Source organism: Amborella trichopoda, chromosome 7 (genome assembly GCF_054954075.1).
Source record: "Amborella trichopoda isolate Santa Cruz 75 chromosome 7, AtrichopodaSantaCruz75HAP2 v2.0, whole genome shotgun sequence".
Classification (NCBI taxonomy): Eukaryota; Viridiplantae; Streptophyta; class Magnoliopsida; order Amborellales; family Amborellaceae; genus Amborella; species Amborella trichopoda.
The window spans coordinates 7957788-7982027 of record NC_142342.1 but is presented as its reverse complement, the minus strand read 5'-3'; the positions used below and the strand labels follow the sequence as shown (position 1 = coordinate 7982027).

At 36.2% G+C, this 24240-nt stretch overlaps 1 protein-coding gene across 1 annotated transcript; it reads right to left on the bottom strand.

The window, feature by feature from the left end:
- Positions 1–788: 788 nt before the first annotated feature.
- Positions 789–8164, bottom strand: KAB1 (potassium channel beta subunit 1). Its single transcript, XM_006854344.4, has 4 exons — positions 7503–8164; positions 3475–3618; positions 2049–2213; positions 789–1308 (listed from the first exon to the last, which is right to left on the bottom strand). Exons 1-4 carry the CDS (start codon positions 8064–8066, stop codon positions 1195–1197), a joined length of 987 nt encoding a protein of 328 aa, XP_006854406.1. The 5' UTR covers positions 8067–8164; the 3' UTR covers positions 789–1194.
- Between the last annotated feature and the right edge of the window lie 16076 nt (positions 8165–24240).

The window sequence follows — 24240 nt, the reverse complement described above, 5'->3', positions numbered from 1 at the left end:
TTTCTCGCTGTGTGAAATTCTTATTTTTATTTAATTAAAAATTATTATTTTTTATTTCAATTTATATTTTCTTTTTAGTTTGTAAATTTATTTTGCTTACAAAATTATCATTAATGAAAATATTACATGCGGAACATTTGAATAACACCTACAACTACTAGTAGGATTTGAGCGCTGCCCCTTGAGAAAAGTAGGATTCCCTAAAGAAAATATCATCAAAGGCCTTCAATTAACCAACAAAATCATTACCAACTTGAGGACTCTCACTTCTTACATTTTAAGTTTCATTCCATAAAGTTTATTACAATTTATATTTCATCAATAAAAGCACCCCAAAGTTATTCTAAATTTTCCAAATTATCTTCAAAGTTGAAATTCCTAAACACTAAAAGGTAATTTAGTAATTTCACACATGCTCCAACCAAATCTAAAGGCATTTTAGCCATTAACCCAAGCTTTAAACAAATCGGGAAATTGCCTCTTGTTGTTCACAGTTAATAAATGAGACTAACATATAACCAGAATACCAAAGTAAACAATATAAAACCAAAGCTATTCTTATAATCTAATAGTTCCACGTTCGAAACCTTGAATAATCAGAAGTAATTTTGTAAATTTCTCATGTCACTAAAGTAAGCCAATAACCAAAATACTCTGGAATGGTTAAGAAATCACAATCAAAACAAGGTAATTTGAAAATTTTCAAAAAAAAAAAAAAACTACTATTTTTATGAGTGTCTTTATGACAAGAAACTTAAAAGGGTAAATGGGTTCTCTTGACCCTTTAATTTTGCGAGACAATTTAAGCCCTTTATTGCCAAAGTCTATCACAAACCAAAGGAATACATGCACAAATGCACAGAATCACAGTGCCTCTTGACTGGTTATGACTTTCAAACAGAACTAAAATCATGTGAGAACCCAAAACATACTATTTTCCCAACAGTACAAGAACCCAAATCATACAAAAGGAAACCAATCATTCACCAGATTTGAACAAAGAACAAATACAAAGAAGAAAACCGTCCCGAATGAATGTGGAAAACAGGAATTTCAAAGGCCTCTGGGATGAAAATGCCAAATGATCACATTGCCCGCAACCATCATCAAAACAACAAACTCGAACTTCAAATGCCTCATTGAATGAGAATGCCAGATGCCACGACTGCGTGTGGCTTGATGCCGATCCTTGAGTTACCTATAGGAATCAATACGCTTGGGTTTGCTTTGAACAGCTGCCTCAATCTTCTCCAGCACATCAGGCGTCAACAACGGGATGACATCAATAGCTTTCATGTTCTCTTGAATCTGCACAAAGGGGAAGTTCTTGCAATAAGAATATACCTCAATCCAGACTCGTTATTTGAACAAGAAAACCAAAGAATAGCACCATCTCAACCAACGATATGATATATTTCGTGGAAAATCAGCTATAAGGATTTTCCCAGATCACAAAAAAAAACAAGGAAACTTTGGTATAAGAATTTGACTAAATTTATTTAGTTTTTAAAGCCTGTCATCTCGATGGGGATGACACAGATGTTTATCAAATGGATTGGATGAAACTATTGTAGAATGCATTTCATCTAATTTGTATGTCAATGATGAGCTGCATAACCAAACGCAAACTCAATGGCAGATCAGTTGGCAAATATAGGCGAATAATTAAAGATGGGCAGGGTCTATCTGCCTCAGTTTATGTAAACCTCAGGGATTCAATGCTTTCCTTACAAATGAGGACGGAAAAAAATCGTCACTCTTCAATCAGCCACATATAAAATCAGCGACATATAAGATGGGATTTTCTCAATGTAACAGTTGCCTTCATGTTTATTATATTTGACTAGTGTTGGACAGAAAAGATTTTCTTGGTATGGGATATATGGGAATACCAAGGTAACATATTCTTAGTAAGAACAACTAGGACTGCAACCTTGGAATGTCCACTCTCATATAACATCTTTACATTTCCATTTTTTGTTGCCAACAAATGACATTTCAAGTCCAACAACTCATCAAAAACAAAGAAAAACTGAAGTTTAGCTTACCTGGCTCTCCTTTGTAGCACCCGTAAGGACAGAAGAGACATTGGGATTCGACGCACACCAAGCAATTGCAAGTTGAGATAGTGGCACACCTAATTCACTTGCAATGGGTTTTAACCCATTAACCTTTCTCAACACGTCATCAACCAATGATCTGCTAGCAAGATTCTACAAAGCCAATCCCAATAGTCAAAGATGCTATAGGCCTCACTATTTAAGTAAAATTATATCCATAAGAAAATAAGTGAAGTAGACTTTACAAAACTGAATCGAATGGAAGGTGTCAAACTCAAAAGCATACACAGAAACTTGTTGCCATCTATTTTGACTTGGCATCATCAAAAACAAACTCTCATCCATACAGAAGTGTCAAAGATAACAATTAATTGGTGAGCATATAAAATAAATGTCAGCCATGAAAATTAAGAAATTTGTATATGATAAGTATGGTCCAAATTCAAGTTACCCACAGAAAATCTTCCCACAATTTTCCTTCCCCCATTTTGTGAAACTAGTCCCAAAAGGATACATACTTTGCACAAATGGGACATTTTATTTTTGTCCATTTGTTGGTTTGCTCAAGTCTATTGAATGTCGGGAGGGCAAGCTTCTCTCTAATTAAATTAAAATCAATACAAGCTAATTTTCCAGAAAATGCATCTTTTTTTTGTTTGGAGAAGAGCTAACTATAATTGTATTAATGATGTCAAAATGTATATTTACCAAAAGAAAAAGATATCAACATGTATAGAAATACATCTATTTACATCAAGAGAATAACTATTGATAGTCATGTAAATATCCGCACAAACATTTCCTGCCATGAGGCATGTGGCCAACCTGCATTCAGTGATTAACTCACACATTTAATATATGCCTATATTGAAGACATTTTTTTATATGCAAGAGATTGATTGTACGATTTCTAAGCCAACACCCATAGATTCCCAGGTATGCATCACTGAATAGCTCATGGAGCATTTTTTAATAGGAATCAAACTTCAAATGCATGTCCTATGACACTATGACCAATGCACCAATCAATTTTAGGTTCCAGTGACTAAGTGCATAAATAGCTATCAAACTAAAACTCAAATGCGTTAAGCCAATGTTTGAATAAGAAAACTCATGTAGTGAAAAAGATAAACGAGTGACATCAGAGGCAAATACGCCAGAACTAAAAGCAATCAGTTATAGTTTAGGAAAATGTCTCGCAAATCCTCGTTCAGAACATAACCAGAAAACAATATGCTGTATGCCATTGTCAGAACATGGAAATACAAGAATGAAGTAACATCAAAAGATCATTTGAGAAACTAGCATTCCACAACTTTGCCATCATAACTAGAACAATTTAGAACAGAAATTTAAGGGCATCTATCACAAAAACAAAGATGGAGAGATTAACTGTATGAGCATCAATCCTGACCTTGTAATTTTCTAAAGCAAAACGACTGTCTGGAGGAATTTCTCCTTTGCTGTATTTTCCAGTGAGCACTCCTGATGCTAGAGGACTCCATGTTGTGAGACCCATTCCATGGTTGCTGTAAAGTGGTAAATACTCAACTTCCACCTGAAACAATAGATGGAAAAAGAAACACAAATTAGAAAAACTACGGGTTCTGATTTAAAAGAAATTCATATATTTTCAATGTGAAACAATTTTTACTGATACTACTTTGTTCTAGAGCTAGGTTTACAGACAGCAACTGTAGCCAATGAAAGTTGATAATTTAGGTTCTATCCAAAAGTTCCATGAAAGCTCCAATTACTTTCATTACAAGATAACCTGCCAAGTAGATTTGATTTTGTAAATAAAAAGAAAGAGAATGAAATCCGAGCAATTGGTGCGTCCCATTTCATCCTAGAAACAATAATAGGATGTTTCACATAAAGAAATACAATTCCATTTGGAAATGGAATTTTTTCTCACCTAGAAATCAACAAACACAAGTCACTCCGAGAAATTTTTTACAGATTTATCTCAAGGGAAAAACTACTCGATTGGTGGCATAATACTCGAATGCAAATCAGAAACCAAACAAAAGGCCATTCAATTATTTTCTTCAAGACCCAGTTCAAGAACCAAATCAAGTTGTAACAAAGAAATCAGAACACAATCTAAGTGCCCTAAGGAAATAACTGAACAAATAGAAAGAAATAAAAAAGAAGCAGGAAAACAACAAAGAAAACAAGCTAGCAATTGCAAAATCCAAAGGCCCATCCCAAGACCAAAGTAAAAATGAGCAGGTGAGCTGCAAAGTTTGGAACAGATAAAGACGTTGGCTTGTATTAGGTGCAAACTTTGAATTGGATTCAGGAAGAAAGGAATAGATAAATTGCAGCAAAATTTTTATTATGTTGGTTTGTACGAGGTACACTTCGAGCCCTGACTTACACCATGCCACTGAATGGAAGTCCACAAGACCAAGTACAGTGGAACACATTTGATGTATCACCAAAAGGCCATTACCAGAACCACATCAAACATGCACCAAAGAGCCAAAAAAATTGAAACCAATCAAATCGGATAGTAAAATATAAGAAAAGATAACCAGGAATATTTTCCAGATGACTAAATCCAATGCCATATCAAATTCCTAAAACATAAAGCCTAACTGTACAAAAAAGTGGGTTTACATTTTTTTTTTTTTGGGTTAATTTTTTAGGGGTTGCAATATATGGTTAATCTCCAACACTTGATTTCTATTTTTTTTAATTTTCTTTTTTTACTATGCACTGGTTACTATTCATGGGTGTCGTTCATGGGTTACTCACGGGAGTATTTCCGAAATGTTGGTATTGTTTTGGGGTGTTCTAGAATCTTAAATTATTCACTTGGATCTTAAGTTAATTTTAGGCTTCATATGCGTATAAATGGTTGGACATCATTACATCATGTTATGGGATGCTTATGTTATTGGAATGAATTTTACTTTATGAAAGAAGAAAGTTCTTCTCTTGGGTTGATTTACAACCCTGCTTTTCCTCCATTATTGTTGATTTTGCTTGTTTGAGGTTCAAAAAAAAGGTGGATCTTTTGCTTTTTTTTTATAATGTTAACCTTAAATTAAGTACAAGGATGAGTACAAGAGACCTAGGAGATCCACAAGGGCAGATGCTCTAGGGAAGCAAGTAAAAAACCAAAAAAGAAATCCAAAAGCCTCTTTTTTTAAGGTTACAATATTCAAGAAAATGGAGAACTTGACAGAGAAATTTACAAAGTGGTGCACAAGTGAAGCCAACAACAAGGTTTGCCTTAAACAAAAAAGAATCTACAAGGATAGATCCAAATCGTGAGGGTTTTATGTTGATTAGCACGAATCAATGTCCGAGTTTAAGTGGGAATGGACTGATGATGTATCAAGTTACGTAGATGGGTTTGACCAGTGATGGCATCGATGGAAGCATAATCTTGAAGGAGAATAACAAGGATCCAATCTTCAATTGGATTCAATATTCTTTTAATACGTAGATGGTCCAATCTTTGATAGTGTTGTTGTCGTTGATAGCGAACCTATTTTTTATAAAGAAACAGGTGATCCTAGGGCTTCATGAAACCCCAACTTGCAATGCCACATATTTCTGCAATGCCCAGAAATATTTCAAAACTGATTATCGAGATCACTGCAAAAAAAATTTGTTAGAGTCCTTGGTCCCCACCTAATGTAGTTGGGTACACGACTAGAAATTAAAATTTTTTGTTCTAAAGCAAATTCTGAAACTTCTCGCTTAAAGATTAGTCCGAAGCTCTGAAGGAGCAAAATCTTATAATATTCCAAAATTTTGAAAGTTTCACAGAAGGAGGTCATTCAAGCCGTACAAATTTTATTCCAAGAACATAGGTATAAGAATGAAAAGTCAATGACCATATCTCGCTTGTAAAGAAGATATCTTGTTGCCTAGTGTTCCCAAAATAGATAAGAGCCCAATTTACAACCAGAAATTCGAGAAGATTGGTCGATGATCGAGACTCTAGAAGAATAGAAAAGGCCTATGAAGAAAATATCTTCATAATGGAAGTGTTTATTTTATTTTTCCTCACTTTATGTAAAGAAAAATCAGGCTTTTTTTTTTCTGTTTAGCCCATGGTTTTAACCCATGGTTAGTAATTTGCTTTTAGCTCATGGTTTTGGCCCGTGTTTTTGTAAATCACTTAAAGCAATGCATAAGTGGTATTGGGCACTTTTTGATGTAGATAAATATGCTATTCCTCATTTGGAAAAGCAAGTGGGTATTCCATACTCAAAGCTACATTCATACCTGACACTTCTTAAGTGAAGTTGCCTAACCTCGTCTCAGTGCATCAATGTGGGTGACGATCATCTATTTGATTTTGAATATAACATACGAAAGTGTTTTATCTACTTTCCGAAAGCTGATAGCATAGGAAGGATGAATAAACCTTAAAAGGTCATCTTGATAGCCGTGAACACTTTCTCAAAGTCCTCGCCTATTTCGTCATATATAAGTCAGCTATCCCCCCAGCATAACTCCTTTCCAAGTGACTCTACATCCTCTCAACTCCTACTCTTTTATCTCTCCCTTTGACATCTTGTGGTTCTCCCTTCTTCTGTTATATCAAAAATCACAAAAGGAAGTCCCTCTCCCTCTTTTCTTCCTCTTTTGGTTCTCTACTTCTATTCAGTGTTCTCTCTCCTCCTTTAGAAAAGGAAAGAGAATATAAACAAGAAAGGGTGCGGTTTCTATAAGGTTGCAACCTCAAACATTCCAATTAAGGCGCTCCAAATTTTATCATGACATGTAATTTTGGTGTAAAAAAATTCTTAGGATTATCTGAAAATCAATTCTCTTCTCTAATTATAAAATTTTAAATCCCAAAAATGGTTAAAATCAAGTAGATCCATAAACATATGAAATTCTTGAAAATGAACGGTCTAGATAATGTATTGCCAGATGCACTATTTCTGGGACTCAAAATCTTGTTTGTTTTTCATATTCATACATGTCGATGTCAAGATGATCAATTAGAAAGTTTTTTGAACATTAAAACAGCCTTTTCCAATGGATTTTTGAGGTGTGTCTTTAATTCTACATTTTAAGGTTGCAATCTTATATAAAGTTTTTCCAAAAAGAAATCATATTCAATATTTCATGCCAACCCCAGATTTAACCTTCTAATAATATCTCCAAGTTTAAGCTTCCAAATTTGATCATGTCAGTTCAAATCTATTTCATGTAATCTATATATCCTATCAATAAGTTAATAAATTAGATCTTTCTCTATAACCCAAGTCCTCAATCTATATTGCCCATGCCTCATTGGAGAGAGACAAAAGGGGGGAAGGGAGAGAGATCAAACAGCAGATGCCAGGGAAAACTCAAGAGAGAGATAGAGGGACCAATTCAAATAGCCAAAAGACAGACAAGAAAGAAAAACAGCTGCAAACAACAGAAAAACAGAGCTATAGATAAGAGAGAGAAAAAAGAAACTACCTTGTGCCGTGAAAACAGGTTATACTCAGGCTGCTCAACCACTGGCCCAATAAGATCAAGCCTCTCCGCAACTCCCCATGCCTCTGTAATTTGTTGAGCACTCCATTCACTCGTTCCCCAATAGAAAGCCCACCCATTATCAATCACATAATTCATAGCCCTAACTGTCTCTTCAATAGGGGTTTGGATATCAGGTCTATGGCAAAGCAAAACATCAACATACTCCATATCCAGCCTCTTCAACGAAGCTTTAGTTCCCTCAATTACGTGTTTTCGAGATAAACCCTTATCATTCGGTCCATTACCTCCCCAAAAAATCTTCGTGGCAACCACGATATCAGAGCGTTTCCATCCAAGTTCTCGAATGGCTTGACCCATGATCTCCTCCGCTCTTCCATTCGCATACACCTCCGCATTGTCGAAGAAATTCACGCCATGGTCTCTGCAACATTGAAGGATCGATTTCGCTTCCTTTACATCAAGCTGGTTCCCGAAGCTAACCCATGCACCATATGACAGCTGGCTCACCTTGAGACCAGATCTCCCCAGGTTCTTGTACTGCATTTTCGAATTCAAGGCCTTCACCTGGTGCCTTGATAGAGATTGAACTTCTAGCTTGAGTTGCAGAGTTCTAGGGTTTCGTTGATACACAAAGAAGCTTTGAATCCCCTTCTGTGGACACAGAGAGCTAGGATTTATACAGATCTTGAATGAGAAAGTAAGGATATTTCACAGGAACTTCTCAATGGGACTAAACCCTAAATTTCAGATTTTAGAGAGAGAAAATGGGAATTTTCTAGAGAGAGAGGAGAGGGGAAGGTACTATATTCTCTGGAAGAGTAAATACAGAGAGGAAGGTCTGCATGAACTGACCACGTGCACCGTATGCTTTTTTCCCCGGTTTTGTCCGACCTTTTCAAAATTCTTTGGGAAAAGTTTATATAGAGCCGAGGCTCTTAACAATCAAATTAGAACCCACCTCAAAACTTTCCCTAAAACAAGTTGTTTTGATGCTATCTCGATATCGAGATAGATGGACATGATAAAAAAAAATAGATTTCAAGTTCTGAAAATAGTGCATCTTGTAACACATTTTTAGACCGTCAACTTTTTAATTTTTTTTCAAGTTTTCATAGATCTGCTTCATCTACACTATTTTTTAAGCTTTGAATTTCATAATTAGATATGAAAATAGATTTCAAGGCTATCACAAAGATTTACAGTATTTAAACAATATTTCTTGATACTATTTGAAGTTGTGTTATACTTTGATTGTTTAGGCCTTGGCTTTAAATAAATAAACTTTTTTTCATGCGGGCTAGATGGCAGTCCAAAAGGTGTAAAGCATCCATCTTAAAGATGGATGCATCTAAAAACAATGGAAACTACTGGTCCAAATGTTTTCTTACTAGAATTAATATCTCTAATTTTTTAAATTTACTTATTTTTCCGTATTCATGCTCTTCATGTTAGAGATTACATGTCCTCAAAAATTAAGTCTTAAAATCTATCTAAAAATTATATTTATTAAGAGGCCTGCATTTCTACATATGCGGGCTTAGCCACATAGAAACCGGGTCCCTAAATAAATAGTTTTATATTGAATGAATTATTTTGCAGGACATAGAAAGTAAGATCTTGTTATTAGGGCAAAGTATATAAGAATATGAATTATTGTGCGCCTAGGCTCATTGGGGCATGTGATTCCATCTTAATTACCGTCATTTATGTTGCATTTGCTTCTTCATTTTTTTGGGAAATAAATTGGGGGAGTCGCATGTGATCCACTGTATCAACCAACTTTGAGGAAATGGTTCAGCATCATGTAAGTTTTCAAACAATAAACTACATAGTCTCTCACTATCAACCCCCTTTGATGAAATGGTTCAGCACCAACCGTGTCAAGGAGAATTAGAATGGACTTCTACATGCAATATCAGCCTCAGTGCAATATATGGTATGGCATAGGGATTAAAAAATTGTCGAACCGATTTGGAATTGCTTGAGTCAGTTTAGAAGCAAGTGCTCAGACTTTTTGCTGCTTGAGTCAACTTGGAAGCCGATACTTTACTCTCATTCGGGATGGTCCCGAACTAAGAAATCACCTCAATTTGTCCACAATTGGGGTTTGATGTTGTTCATGATTTTCTCTTCTTTCATTGAAGGTTCAAAGTTTCATTTTTTCTTTTTCTTTTTGGTGGTTTCTTCGTCCAACTCAGATTGATGCCTACCAAAAAGACTCTTGATTATGGTGCATTAGAGGTGCACATTATTGAGACTACTCTAATGCACCATGATAGGAGTCTTGATGTGTCAAAGCCCAAACTATAGTGAAAGCTTTGGTTTTTGCACCATTCATTTATAGCATTGGATGGTGTAGATTTACTAAAAAAACCAAGATATGTGACAAACAAGTGCTTTACAGTTTAAATTTGCATGTCAAATATAAATGGACAGGCCTTAAAGCCTCGACCAGAACATTGCGAACCCTAGCCCCTAAAGACTTTTCCTTTTTTAATATTTATTTTAGACACTTTGTAATTGATGCATTAACTTTAGTATGAGTCGGTCGAAATATATTTATATATGCGGCCCTCCACAAAAATTTATTTAGATGATTTTAAAATAAAATAAAAATTGTAGAATCATTTAAGCCAATGTGATCATAAATATGAAAAAAAATAAAAACATAAAATAAAATAAAAAATAAGCTTTCAAAATTAAAAATATAATTTTTTAATTTTTTTTATGCACCAACCATATCTTATATATAAACAACATCCTTCCTAGTAAGTCACATGAGACAATTTTTCTTAACTTTAAGCAACACTTTTGAGCACTTTCAAGGTCGTTAACGGGTAGAAATTTACATAATGGAATAGCCTATATCCTTTGCTTGTTATAGACCTGTCCCCATGTCTCTTTTTTCACAACTGTATTCTCGAAGTTGACCTTAGGGACCCATGCACAATGGGCTTATTACTGTATAATAATTGCATGTGCAACTTTACAGACCGATAGGTAAACGGCGTAGGGTTAATTCCAAATGGATTTTTATATACTACATAGAGCATCATGGTCGAAAAAGGGTGAAAATTTTAAACTTTCTTTTAACCCATTTCAAAGTTGAGTAAAAGATATGGGTTGTGTTGAGTAGGCAACTAATATAAAACTTTATCAAAAAATTTTATGAATAGCTGATCCCAATTAGTTAGAAAAAAAATTTGATGATGATAATGATGAAAATATATTGTATATTTCTTCCCTAAAAAATGAAATACAATATGTTCCCTTGGGACTAAATTGGAAGAGTCACTAAACACATAACATGCATATCAATTTTTTATATTAAGTTTTTGAATCTAAATTACAATTACCAAGTGAGTATTCTTTCACAAAACAACAATTGAATTTTGCATTCCTGAATACTTAGAAAAATTAAACAAACTCTATTCAATATTCATACTTTTTTTTTCACTTCTCGCTTTTTGAAATTGATTGAATGGTTACAAAAATTATGTCTCCAAATTTTTGGGTTTGAATCGTGCTTCTAGATAGGGTTTTATATGAGGGAATGGTTCTCCAAATACTCCTACATGAGCATAATGTTTTTTCACTGATATAAAATGTTATATGTGGAAAGGATGCAGTTTTTATAAGGCCTAGGCTTTTTATAAAAACCAAGTAAATTCTCACCTCGAGTCTTCGTCCGAAAAGCACTTTGTGATGTACTTTTTTTCAATTCAAAAAGTACAACAATTTCCTCCTTTGCAAACATTAGGTAACATATATCATTTGCATACTGTGAAGTAATTTGAACCTCCACTTAGTTTATGCACTACAAAGTACATCAAGCTCCATGGTAGCATATATCTTTGAATTAAAGACATTATCTGATATATTGGTAGCACAACATACAAATGGCATAACTCTCTGGTGACTCTTTATGTTGTCAGCTCATTATGGGCCTTGAGCGTATATCCCGAATTTGTGAGTGCTCTACGTACAAGTCTACGTTGGGTTTGGTGATAGCTAAATCATCATACTCATATTTTCATCTAAAGATTAGGGTATTATGGGAATAGAAAACTGATTTTCTTGGGAAGCAAGAAAGTGATATCTTTATAAGAGAATGAAGGAGGACATAATACTCATCCTTTGAGGTTCACCTATTTGGGGGTTATGGGAATGGATCTCCAATATGGATAGCCCTAAGAGAGGGACGGTATTCCTATGAGTTTTGGGTTGGTTAACTTTTCACTTCTGGAGAGAGAAAGCCTCTCGAATGCTTTTAAGGTTATCTTTTCGATAATGATATTGCGGTGTGAAAGAGAATGTTGATCGACGTTGTTGCTCGGTCTGGAGAGCGGGTTTAGAAAGAAAGATCAGTGATAGCTTTTACTGATATTTAGAGATATGTATTATCTCTTGTAACTCAAAACTGTAATCTTCATTATGATAATAGATTTCTAGTTGCTGAGGTCGTGGATGTAGTCCTATGGGGTGAACCACGTAAATCGTGTGTTGTTGTGGTGTGCTTTTTTATGTTTACTTTATTTCTCGTACTCGATTTATAATTGTATTCATCTACTTCGTATTTGGCCAATTGAGTACACGATCTTAGGTGGGATCCTAGTATTTGATATTCCTAGTTCTATAAGCTATGGGGTTCTCGAGATCCCTACAATGATTGTTAGGTTTGGTGATAGCTAAATCACCATACCCATATATTCTTCTAAAGATTAAGAGAGTGAAGGAATACATAATACCAATTATTTGAGGGTCACCCTTTGGGGGTTATGGGAATGAATCTCCAATATGGAGATGGGTCTCCAAGAGACAGAGACATGGCCTCCAAGAGAGGCGATATTCTCGTGAGTTTTGGGTTGGTTAACTTCCACTTTTAGAGAGAGAAAATCTCTATGTTGCTCTCGATGTTATCTTTTCAGTAATGGTATTGCAATGAGAAAGATGATATTGATCAACGGTGTTGCTCGATCTAGAGAGCGAGTTTAGAAAGGAAGATCGGTGATGGTCTTTTACCAATGTTTAGAATAGGTATTATCTCTTGTAATCTAAAACTGTAATCTTCATTGTTATAGTAAATTTCTAGTTGTCGAGGCCGGGGATGTAACCTTACGTGGTGAGCTACGTAAATCATGTGTTGTTGTGGTGTGTTTTTTTATGTTTGCTTTATTTCTTGCACTCAATTTATAGTTGTATTCATCTGCTTCGCGTTTGGCCAATTGAGTACATGATCTTGGGTGGGATCCCATTATTTAGGATTCCCGATTCCCCAAGCTAAAGGGTCCACGAGAATCCTACAATTAGTATCAGAGCATAAGGTGCGTACGGCGTTAAGGCTTACAATAAGGAAATGTTGCATGGTAGAGTTTGATGGATACATGGTTTGAGATGGAGAAATATGGAGGCAAAGTGTTTGTGAAAATTCAACAATGGAGGCAAGTGAGAAAATCAAGAAATATCCATAGTTTTGAGGTGAATAAATATGAAGGCAAAGTGTTTGTGAAAATTCCATAATGGAAGAAAGTATGAAGAAATCAAGAAATCTATTCAAAGAAGGTTGTCAAGGCAATTATGGTGATTTTGCTATCAAGTGGAGATTGTAGGGTTTGGTGATAGCTAAATCACCATACCCATATTTTTTTTTATAAAATAAAGGTATTATGGGAAATAGAAAATGGACTTTTTTGGGAAGCAAAAAAGTGATATGTTTATAAGAAAGTGAAGAAATACATAATACTCATCCCTTGAGAGTCACCTCTTTACGGGTTATGGGAATGGATCTACAATATGGAGATAGGTCTCTAAGAGAGAGAGACATGGCTTCCGAGAGAGAGGCGGTATTCCCATGAGTTTTAGATTGGTTAACTTCCACTTCTAGAGAGAAAATCTCTATGTTGCTCTCGAAGTTATCTTTCCAATAGTGGTATTGCAGTGGGAAAGAAGATGTTATTATCTCTTGTAACCCAAAACTGTAATCTTCATTGTTATAGTAGATTTCTAATTATCGAGGCCATGGATGTAGCCCTACAAGGTGAACCATGTAAATCGTATGTTGTCGTGATGTGTGTTTTTATGTTTGCTTTATTTCTCGCACAGGATTTATAGTTGTATTCATCTACTTCACATTGAGTACACGATCTTGGGTGGGATCCCAATATTTAGGATTCCCGGTTTCGCAAGCTAATGGGTTCTCGAGATCCCTACAGTCTAATCCCAAGCGGCCTCATTTCTATATTCATATAGAGGAGTCCATCAAGAGTGCCCTTGCGTATAAAACACTCCATATAAACTAGTTAAGAGCATAACTTATCCTCCTTTTATGCAGGTCATCACTAGATTTATCTATTATATGGATCTTATTAGAATAGATGCTTACAAATAAATTATTTCATGTCTAATTATCCAACCAACCATGTGAGTGGCTTGTTTTTACCTTGAATATTGACATCTTGAGTTAATAACAGGCTAAGATTGAGTTCCCACTATTGATGGACATTCAATGGACTCTAGCCTCATTCTACTCGATATCCAACTAACATCTTCTCTTGTAAGTCATTTGTCAAAGGATCGACGAAGTTAACTTTTGACCTTACAAAGTTTAGTCTTACCACTTCATCTTTAATCAACATTTTGTATGGAGTTATGTCTAGGCGCAATATATTTAGATTTGCATTATATACATCTTATTCGCTCAAGCAACTATTTCACGGTTATCACAATTAATTGTAATTGGCGGTATCTGTTTGGGCCAATATAGATTGCCATAAAGTAAATTTCTTAACTATTATACTTCTTCATAAGTAGAATCTAGCGCATTGAATTTTGATTCCATGGTGGAACAAGAAATATAATTTTTTTTGCTTGACTCCCATGATGCCATTCCACCACCTGGGGTAAAAATTCATCTAGATATACATAGTGATTCTTGAATTCCATTCCCCAACTCACATCACTATATCTTTCCAACACCACGGGATAACCAGTATTATATATGCCATAATTGATAGTTTCCTTGAGATTATCTCAAAACTCAAGAGATTGCATCCAAATGATCTCTACTTGGGAAAGTAGTATATCCATTAAGTTTACCCAGTGCTTACACAATGTTTAGTCTTACACAACTCATTGCATACATTAAATTACCAATTATTCTTGTATACTTACATATCCCATCATTTTTCATTAACTTTATATGAGAATCTATTGGTGTGCATGCTGGTTTACAAGTACAATGCTCAAATTTATTGAGCATCTTTTCTAATCATGAGATGAGATAAACTAAAGCATCATCGTTTCTCACTATCTTGATACCAAATATCACATCTGCTACTCTTAGATCCTTCATATCAAAGTTAGACCCGAAGAATTAGATCTGAAGAACCTTTTGGTTTCCTCCACAATTTCCAAATTAGGGCCAAATATTAGCATATTATCAATATGCAAGCATAATATGTCATACATCAAATTAATTATATACACACTTATCTGCCTCACTCCTTTTGAATCCATTCGATAATGATATTATCAAATTTCTAATGCCATTGTTTTGGAGCTTATTTTAACCCATACAAGGGTTTGACCAATTAACACACTTTGTGTTCATGACTTGGCATAATAAACCCTTTTAGTTGTTCCATATAGATTTCTTCGTCTAACTCCCCATTTAGGAATGAAATTTTTACATGCATTTGATAAATAATCAAGCAGTTTATAGAGTCAAGAGTAAGTAGTATACGTCTAGTAGACATCCTTGCTATGAGAGCATAAGTAGTTCATATCTTCTTTTTGTTTAAAACCTTTGGCAACCAACCTGGCCTTATACTTGTTAATGGACCCGTCAGCATTCCTTTTTCTTTTGAAAATTCACTTACATTTAATAGGATTAGAATCGGGTGGCAAGTCTATTAACTTCCACATCTTATTAGCATGAATTGATAGTTCATTTAAGATATCTCAAATCTTGAGAGATTGCATCAAAATACTTTACATTATTTCAAAATAGTGTCATATTATTTCAGTGTATTGGAAAGTGCAATGCATTGAAAATTGTGTTTTTGACTTATATGTAAAGAGAGAAGTGTTCGGCTATTTATCCCACATTGAAGATGTGGAATATGGAAACCTTATTTAAATATGTAGACATTCTCTTCTCTTGTGTTTTAATAACCAAAAGGAGAGAAGGCCTAACAAGCACGTATAGCATGCGAACGCGATCGTGCATGTGCATTTGTGAGGATGAGGGCAAGGGTGTAAGGGCACTTGTTAAAGTATTTTGATGTGGTTCCAATGTATGGTGCACTCTAGTGAACTGCACCCCATCGCATAGTTTTGGTGAATGGGTGCATTTCGATGATTATGCCCCTCCAATAATAATGCAAGGCTCCCATAGTTTGGTGCACTCCGGTACAAGTGGTCCGTTAGTGAAGACTGAAAGTTGGACAAGGTGAACTAGTACGGTATATGCGGTTTTTTTTTTTCTTTTTTTTTACCGACTAGAGCACTTATAGAGGTATACAATTAAGTCAATTCAAATAAATAACAAAAAGAAGTTCTCACTTGCTGCCACTAATAAAACTACTTTTAACATAATGCTTATGAGAACAAGAAATCACAAGACTGCAAATTATAGAACTAGATGCCAGAAGATAGGTGGCAACGAGTCGGGTATGGGTCGGGTCCTACTGAACCCAGACCCGAAACATTACTTGTAGACCCATACTCGGACCCGTAACGGGTCCAAAAAAAATAGTACCCAGACCCGTACCTGAAAGGATACTAAGGACTAGGGACTCTGACCCATACACGAGCTTTATAGCTTTCTCTGCGGGGTTAGGTATTTGATCATGAACTCTCCTACTCTTTTAATAGAGTTTATAACCCCATAACTCTATTTACTTCTTCGATGTGGGATTAATTTCATACACGCATGGAGAGGGATGGATGGAGTTTGGGAGAAAAACAAGTATTATATTTATTTTCTCAAGGGAGAATAGGCATTTTTCGCTATAATAACATAAGCAGTTTCAAGTCACATTGGCATTGTGGCGTGAGCTATAACAAGCAAGTTTTTTTTTGTCCAAGAAACATGCTGGCAGTGGATGGCATTTTGTCTTTTCTCCATTGCCCGGCCCTACACCTCACGCATGTCACTTTATTGGGTGGTGGGTGAGAGGGGTTAAAAGAGAGAGAAAATTGTGATTACTTTGTGGGTTGAAAAAGACTTTTAGTCCCACATCCAAATATTTAGAAAGATAAGGTTAGGGAATTTCACGGGTCCGGGTACTCGTCAGGTCGGGTATGGCTATATATCCATACCCAAACCCGAAAATATTCAAATATGCCCTTTTAGACCCTACTCAAGCGTTCAAAACTTGGACCCATACCCGGATCCGAGTCTGGGATAACCATTGCCTCCAAGTCGAGTATGGGTCCATTTCCACCTCTACCAGAAGATTACCTCAACTGAACTTTGCACACTCCACTTTGGACATCGTCATCCAATGGCGGACATGATCCATAATCTATCTCTGATTTTTAAAGTATGTGAAACCATAGGCTACAACCCTTAATCAAATCAAATAGCAATGAAAGAACTTAGTGCAAGACTAGGCCTCAATGTCTAATATGGGGCACGCTCACCTTTGGGCTACAATGGCAAGGGTGTGCCCCCCTATTTTCCTTAACCCAATATTTTTCTAACTTTAGAGAGAGATGAAAGAGGGTGGTGTGCCACCTAAAGAGAGAAGAGAGAGAGAGAGAGAGATCTTTGGTATAGAGAAATAGGACCCCCCATAGTGCCTATATATAGTTTTTTTTTTTCTTGGGCTGGGATTTTTTAGGGTTAACCATAACTATTGATCATAGAAGACTTGTGGGTTGATAGATATTAGTCATACAATCTTTACATTAACTATCATGATTAAAAGAAATGTATTAGAACGTTATCTTTCAGCTTCTTTAACCTAATCCCATCATACAAATTTAATATGAAAAATATATCATACTTTCCTATCTCTTTCATAATTCTCTTACACATATATTAAATTGAAAATCAATTATCTTAAATTTTCAAACCTTCCATATCTGATCAATTGCTTGAGTGGCTTGATAGCCCTCATCATAAAATAAAAAAGAATACCCCTAAAGTGAGGGGTGCCAACGAGGGATTCAAGGAGTTAGGCCTCTTTTTTTGTCCTACTCCAGAATTTTAGAGGGTGATGGAGCCCAAACACATTTCTGGCATGCTAAATCGTGGGAAACTATCCTCTAAAACTTCTATATCTTGATCTCTACAGTCAACACAGAAACAAAAGATGCCTGCTAATATGATATCCTTCTTTGGGGAGCAACCGGTTTGGAATGTCAAGATTAATACTCAAAGGGTTAATGCTTATGTTACTGAGCAATTCCAGACCTTGATTGTGTTTCTTTATGCCTTTTGTTACTACCTCAAGAAGCCAGATAGGATCATTTGGTCCTTGGAACCGGGTGGTGTGTTCTCAGCCTCTTCCTTGTACCAAGCGATCAATAGGGACCGTTATATCGAGGACAGGCCTTCGATGGCTAAGTTCTAAAGCTGCAAAGTACCTCACAAAGTCAAAACCTTTTTATAGCTGCTAAGCTTAAAGAGACTCCTCACCATAGATCGACTGAGAAGAATGGAGATGATCCTCACCAATGGTTCTTTGCTGTATAAAAGGGACAAGGAAGCAATAGACCATCTCTTCATCCACTGTCTGTTTGTCTCAACATTGTGGGATTGGATGTTGGGTTCAGCCAATTGGATTGGCCCAAGACATACGAAGACACATGCCTTGTTACAACAATTGTGGACCCCTCCTTTCTCTACCCTGGGAGTTAATCTCTAGAGGATCTCTGTTGCAGCAGTCCTATGGAACCTGTGGAGGGAACAAAACTTGAGAACCTTTGAAGGTCGCAGTAGAGATTTTCCTTCTTTCCTAGCAGTTGTACAATGTTCCATTGCTACTTGGGCATATTCCTCTCTCCTCATAAAAGTTGTTCCCACAGACTTGTTCTTTACTCACTACTCGCAACTGCTACACTTCAAACCCAACCGTCCTCCCAAGCGTTTTGTTTGGAAAGCGCTTCCTTTTTTATGTGTTAAACTTAACTTCGATGGCAGCGTGAATGGTCATATTGCTGGTTATAGAGGCCTTCTTCGAGATTATTTGGGCTCAGTTATTTGGACTTACTCAGGGAGGCTACACCAGTGTGAGGTTAATGAAGCTAAACTTTGGGCATTGAGAAAACACCTTTTCTCTTTTGGGCCCTTCGCTCTATAGGGTGATCATCGAGGAAGACGCGGCTAATGTTATTTCCTAGTGTTCTTGCCCGAATTGTATCCCTTGAAAGTTGAGTGGTCTCATGGATGAAATTCTTCTTTTGCTTAGATTGTTTGAGGTCACTTTCGGTCACATTGTTTATGGATTTAACTCTGCGGTAAACTATTTGGCAAATGAGGCCACATCTTGACTGAACCTATTGTTTTTCCCTCCCTTATTTCTTCTCTCTCCTCTGCCTCTTTTCTTTTGCTTCTTTCTTCTTTTGCCTTTTGTTCCCATGTAACCCTTTCATTATCTTAATGAAAGCTCACACTTTCTCAAAAAAGAAAAGTAGGGGGTGCCATTCATGGTGCCCTCATGTAGGCGCCACACACTTCCCATGTGTAGTTATGATGGGCCCATGAGCCCCCATATATATTATGACTTATAAAAAAGTATAAAATGATTTTTTGAAATGCTATCTTTTTTTTTCTCTCGAAATATTTAAATTACTGAAAATTCAATTTCTTCTTATTTATAAACCCATTTTGAGAAAATAAAATATCCAAAGACCTCTAAAAAGTAAAACTATCAATCCAAAAAATATTTAACATCAAAATAATTAATTTTAAATAATTTTGATGGGATTCGGATCCAACTATGTTAATAAATTATTAATTTATTAATCCACACTCACTTTCTCAAACGAACCTAGCAGCTCTCGTGACTCACAAACTATCGCAGGTGTTCATAATTGGGCTACTAAAGTTAACCAATAGGTGATGGGACACAATCCCAGTCTATGGATTATAGGTTCTCCCCTAAGGACAAGTCCAAGGTCACACAGAATAAGTGCAACCACAACTCTATGGTGCATTTGGGGTAATCTCTCACACTTGTACACTCAATGGTGATTTTCTTTCACAGCACAGCTATCATATGAACATGTTGTGTGATGGTTTATGATTAGGCTTTGACCATCGTCACAACGGGCCTACCATCACACACAAGGGTTACACAGTCCCTTTTTTTTGAAACGGCGAGTAAGTTTCATTATAAAAGAGCAAGGCTCCATAGATATTACATAAGTATAAACAGAGGAAGAACTCTCTATTTCTAGGGAAGAACTCACTCAACTGTCACCATTACAAAACCTAAACCTCAACAAAATAGTTATACAAGCAATCAAAGTCCAACTAATCACTCCAAGAAAAATCAGAGACAATCATCTCAAGCCCCTACTACCCCAAACCTCTCCAAAAACAAACACGAGCACACACATCTCATCTATAGGAAACACAAAGTCGAGGTTGGGGTGGTGGTGCACAAGCTCCTCTGAACTGGCACCCAAACACAGTGGTGTTGATAAGGGCAGAAGTAGCATGTAACAAGCGACCGAAAATAGTGCAAAAGATAAGTTTAACAGAGAATTGGGATAGAGGGAAAAAAGGAAGGAAGTTAAAAGAAAACCAGGAAGGAAAATAGGGAACAAATAAAGACAAGGAGTCCAGCTCAAACAACTCCAAAATTGTATATAAGAATTGATAGGAAATTCAAGGCCCACTAGAGGGCCAAGAGAAAACCACAATACGATACCTTCAAGACGTCAGAAGGCCAAGCCCCATATAAGCATTGACCTAGGCTATCAGATACAGAGGTATATGAGAACCCTAGGCAACAGCCCAAGGCCAAGAGACCGACGATATGATACCAAGGGGAGATCCTGTCTTAGGCAGTAACCCACATTGGGAAGAAAAGAGTTGAGGGAAAGCCATGAAGGACGACCGCCAAGAAGAGATCAACGACAAAAGAGGGTAGAGGTGGAAGGGAAATGAAAAGAAAGGAGAGGCCAATGGGAGGGGTGGAAAGAGAAGATGAACAAAAAGAAAATGAGGGAGAGGGAGGGGGCGAGGACCTAAACTCTCTGAATAAACAAAAGAAATGGGTTTCACCTACATTCTCAGAATAAGCAAAAGAAAAAGATCAAAAAGAATGAGAAATTAGGCACAAAGGGGAAAAAACATAAAATGGAAAAGATAAGAGGGGAGGGGGGTTCAGAGAACAGAAAACAGAGAGAGAAAAGGGGGCACAAATAAGGTGACTCAAAGAGTGGCTAGATCTGACCTATCGATGTCAAGATATGACCTGCAAAAAACAAAACCAGGCTTAAAGGCAACAACTGGCTAAGGCAACTGCCGCAGGTGGCTCTCTCTCTCTCTAGGCGGAGAGGGTGGATGTTGCCAACGGTGACTGTTGTTGGCAGAGGTTGGGCAAATCTGCTAGGGTTTTCTCTCAAAAGAACGCGATGTTGAAACGTCGCTGGAGCTTGGTGTTGCTAGCATAAGGCAAAGGTGGTGGTTAGGGAAGCGGCAGCGAAGGCATTGTCTTGGCAGTGATGGTAGCTAGAGATGCGGCGGCGAAGGCCCATCTAGAAAACCCTAACAAAGCCGAGGGATTTCATTTTTCCCAAACTTAGATAAAAGTTCGATATGGGGGTCACATAGTCTCAACCCTAGCAACTCTAACCTCATCAAATGATAACATTGTTAACCCTCATCAATATTGCTCTATGCCCAAGTATTACGGGTTGTAACTCAACTGGCCTCGCTCATTAAGTCTAGTCCGAGTCTTGGAAAACTTCATTTGCTAATCTCGGTCCTATTGGACCATACTCCCATTGAGTTTTTGTTCCACTGCATCAAAATATTGATTACATGCTCTCATTAGGGCTTTAATTACCACAAATACCCAACAAAGATGCATATATAACGTGTGATGATCGGTCTTCCAAAAACCAAAGAGTCACAGTGCAGCGGTTATGTTTTGGAACTCGAAGTGTTATCGTGCCGCACTAGTAGTTGAGATTTTAAAGAGCCACAACTTTTGACTTTTAAGATCATGCATGAAAGTGAATGGTACTTATCTCTCTAAAAATAAGGGCTCATTGGACCTCGTGACTCATCTCAAGCCATCTAATTTGACATCTAATGAGTGGAAATAGTTGTGTGGGATTGTCTAAAGAAACCATTTTACCTTTTATACAAAGATATCACAATCATTCTTATCCCTTAGATTTCAAAATGGGTGGCTGTAAGAGTGTCATTGACTAGACATAAAGAAACGAGAGATATAACTACTTTTAGTTCCCATGGTCAACCTCTCCATATATCGTAGACCTATCTCTCGGTTCCTTCTCAATCTAAGACATGCATCTCAGTCTCTCTCTCATGGACATCAATTGACCTCTCAATGCCTCTCATGCTACCTCTCACGGCAATGCTACAAGCAAACACTTCCCAATGCCTCTATGGGCCTCTTGTTCTCCCTTACCTCCTATTTATAAGGCATCAACTAATTCAAAGATAAGGAAAAGGTTTTTATATTTTTGCTACTGTGTAGAAGTTATGTACTTCCCCATCTAGCCTTCCAATTTAGATCAAATACGTTATTGATCGTTTAATTTAAATCTGACACCTCATAATTTTTTATTTTTTATTTTTTTTTATAAATTATATGAACATGAAATTTGGCACCTAAAAACGATTTTAAAAAAAAATCCAATAGAATAAAATGACCAAAATATGCCTAAAACTTTCAGGGGTATTTTGGTTATTTTATTTTATCAAAAAAAAATTTTGTATATTTTGTAGGTGCAAGTTTAAGAGAGGAGTGGACTCTCAATTTTGGTGTCAAAATATTTTGTAAAAAAATTTAAAAATAAAATAATGTAGAGACATGACATTGTAATTAGATCCATCTCACCCGTTGATTCAGATCTGACAACTAGATGAGGGCAAGTATAAAATTAATATACATTAAGGGAAGTATAGAAAGCTTGCACCGAATATAAGCCTAAGATTTAACTTCTAATCCTACAATAACTCTAATCATGTACAACTCCTAATCCAATCTATTCTTGTTGGGGCTGCTAATCTAATCCTAAGACATATCTCTTTGGACTCCTATACTAATATGATTAATCTAAACCAACATAATCCACACCCATATTATTAGGACTCCTAATCCTTGCAGCTTTAAGGGTCAGTTGCATTAAAAATACACTAGAGAAATGGAGTTGACAACTAACTAAAGATTTTGGAGGGCACATTTTGGATCAAGGGAATACCCTGAATGTTTTCCACATGGGTTGTTAGGGCAGGAGGAAACACTTGGATTCATGGGTTGATTGAATTTCCATGTATCATCATGAGTAAGAAATACTTTTCTCTGTGTCATCTTGGCTTAGCTTCAAAAGTCTTCGAATGAGTTTTAACACTCAAAAAAGAGAGTTGAATGGGTTTCTTTTTTGAAACATCACTTAAAGTGCCAATAGAGTCAAGATGCCCAGCTAGAATGATCAAAAGCATTTCAACCTAGAATACAATGTTTAAGCATATTGAAATGTATAGTTTTCTAACATATAAAAATCAGAAATCTTTTTACGCGGTGCCACCCATACATACAACATATTAAACATGTGACTGTTATTATCATCTTCAATCTAACTGGACAGTTGGAATCGCTTCAGGTACAATTTCACAAGTTAGCTTCCAAACTTCTCAGTTTGATTGGACAGTTCAGAGTGTATATCATATTTTATTTAGTTTTTATTTTATAATTTACTTAGATATGAAATTTGGGGCATAACTTACTAATTATAGGAACACACTAATAAAAAAAATAAGGAAAAAATCAGATAAAACTAAATGGCAAAATACCCATACAATTTACAAGGATATTTTGATCATTTATTACATCAAAAATGTTCTATTTATTTTTATTATTTGTACCATTATAAGAAGAGGGCACACCCAATATTTTATAACAAAATTATTTATAAAAATTAATAAATAAATAATTTTAGACATGACATTGTTACTAAAACTATCTCAACCGTCCATTTGGATCAAATAGCTAAGAATAGTAATCGCGTGTGATTTGTAAGTTTGTGATAGCATGCAAAGACTTCCTTATAATAAGTTCACCATGAAATGGAAGTGTTAAAGGATCTTTGGCCTGACCCACTCTCTATCCTCTCTCCCCTCTCTCTTGTCACCCAGAATCCATTGCCTCACCCACTCCATATCTCTAAAAACTCTCTTTCTCAACCCCAAGGATCCACTGCCTTACCCACTCTCTCTTCTTACCAAGAATCCATGGCTTCAATGCCAGTCATTTCATACCTAACAGAAGTTGAGATGCTACTAGTTGAAGAGACCAACCAGCTCCCTAAGGTTATGGAGCTCTGGTTCTTCTTCTCCTTTTTTATCTCCTCTTTTCCCTCTTTCCCTTTCTCTCCTCTCTTCTGAAGATTGTTATTTTTGTCCTTCTCTCCTTATGGGGAGGTTTGGTTTGAATCTGGATGGACTTCAATCTTTTTCTAGTCAGGACTCTTATGATGCCCCAGCTGGCTCTGATCGGATGGTCAG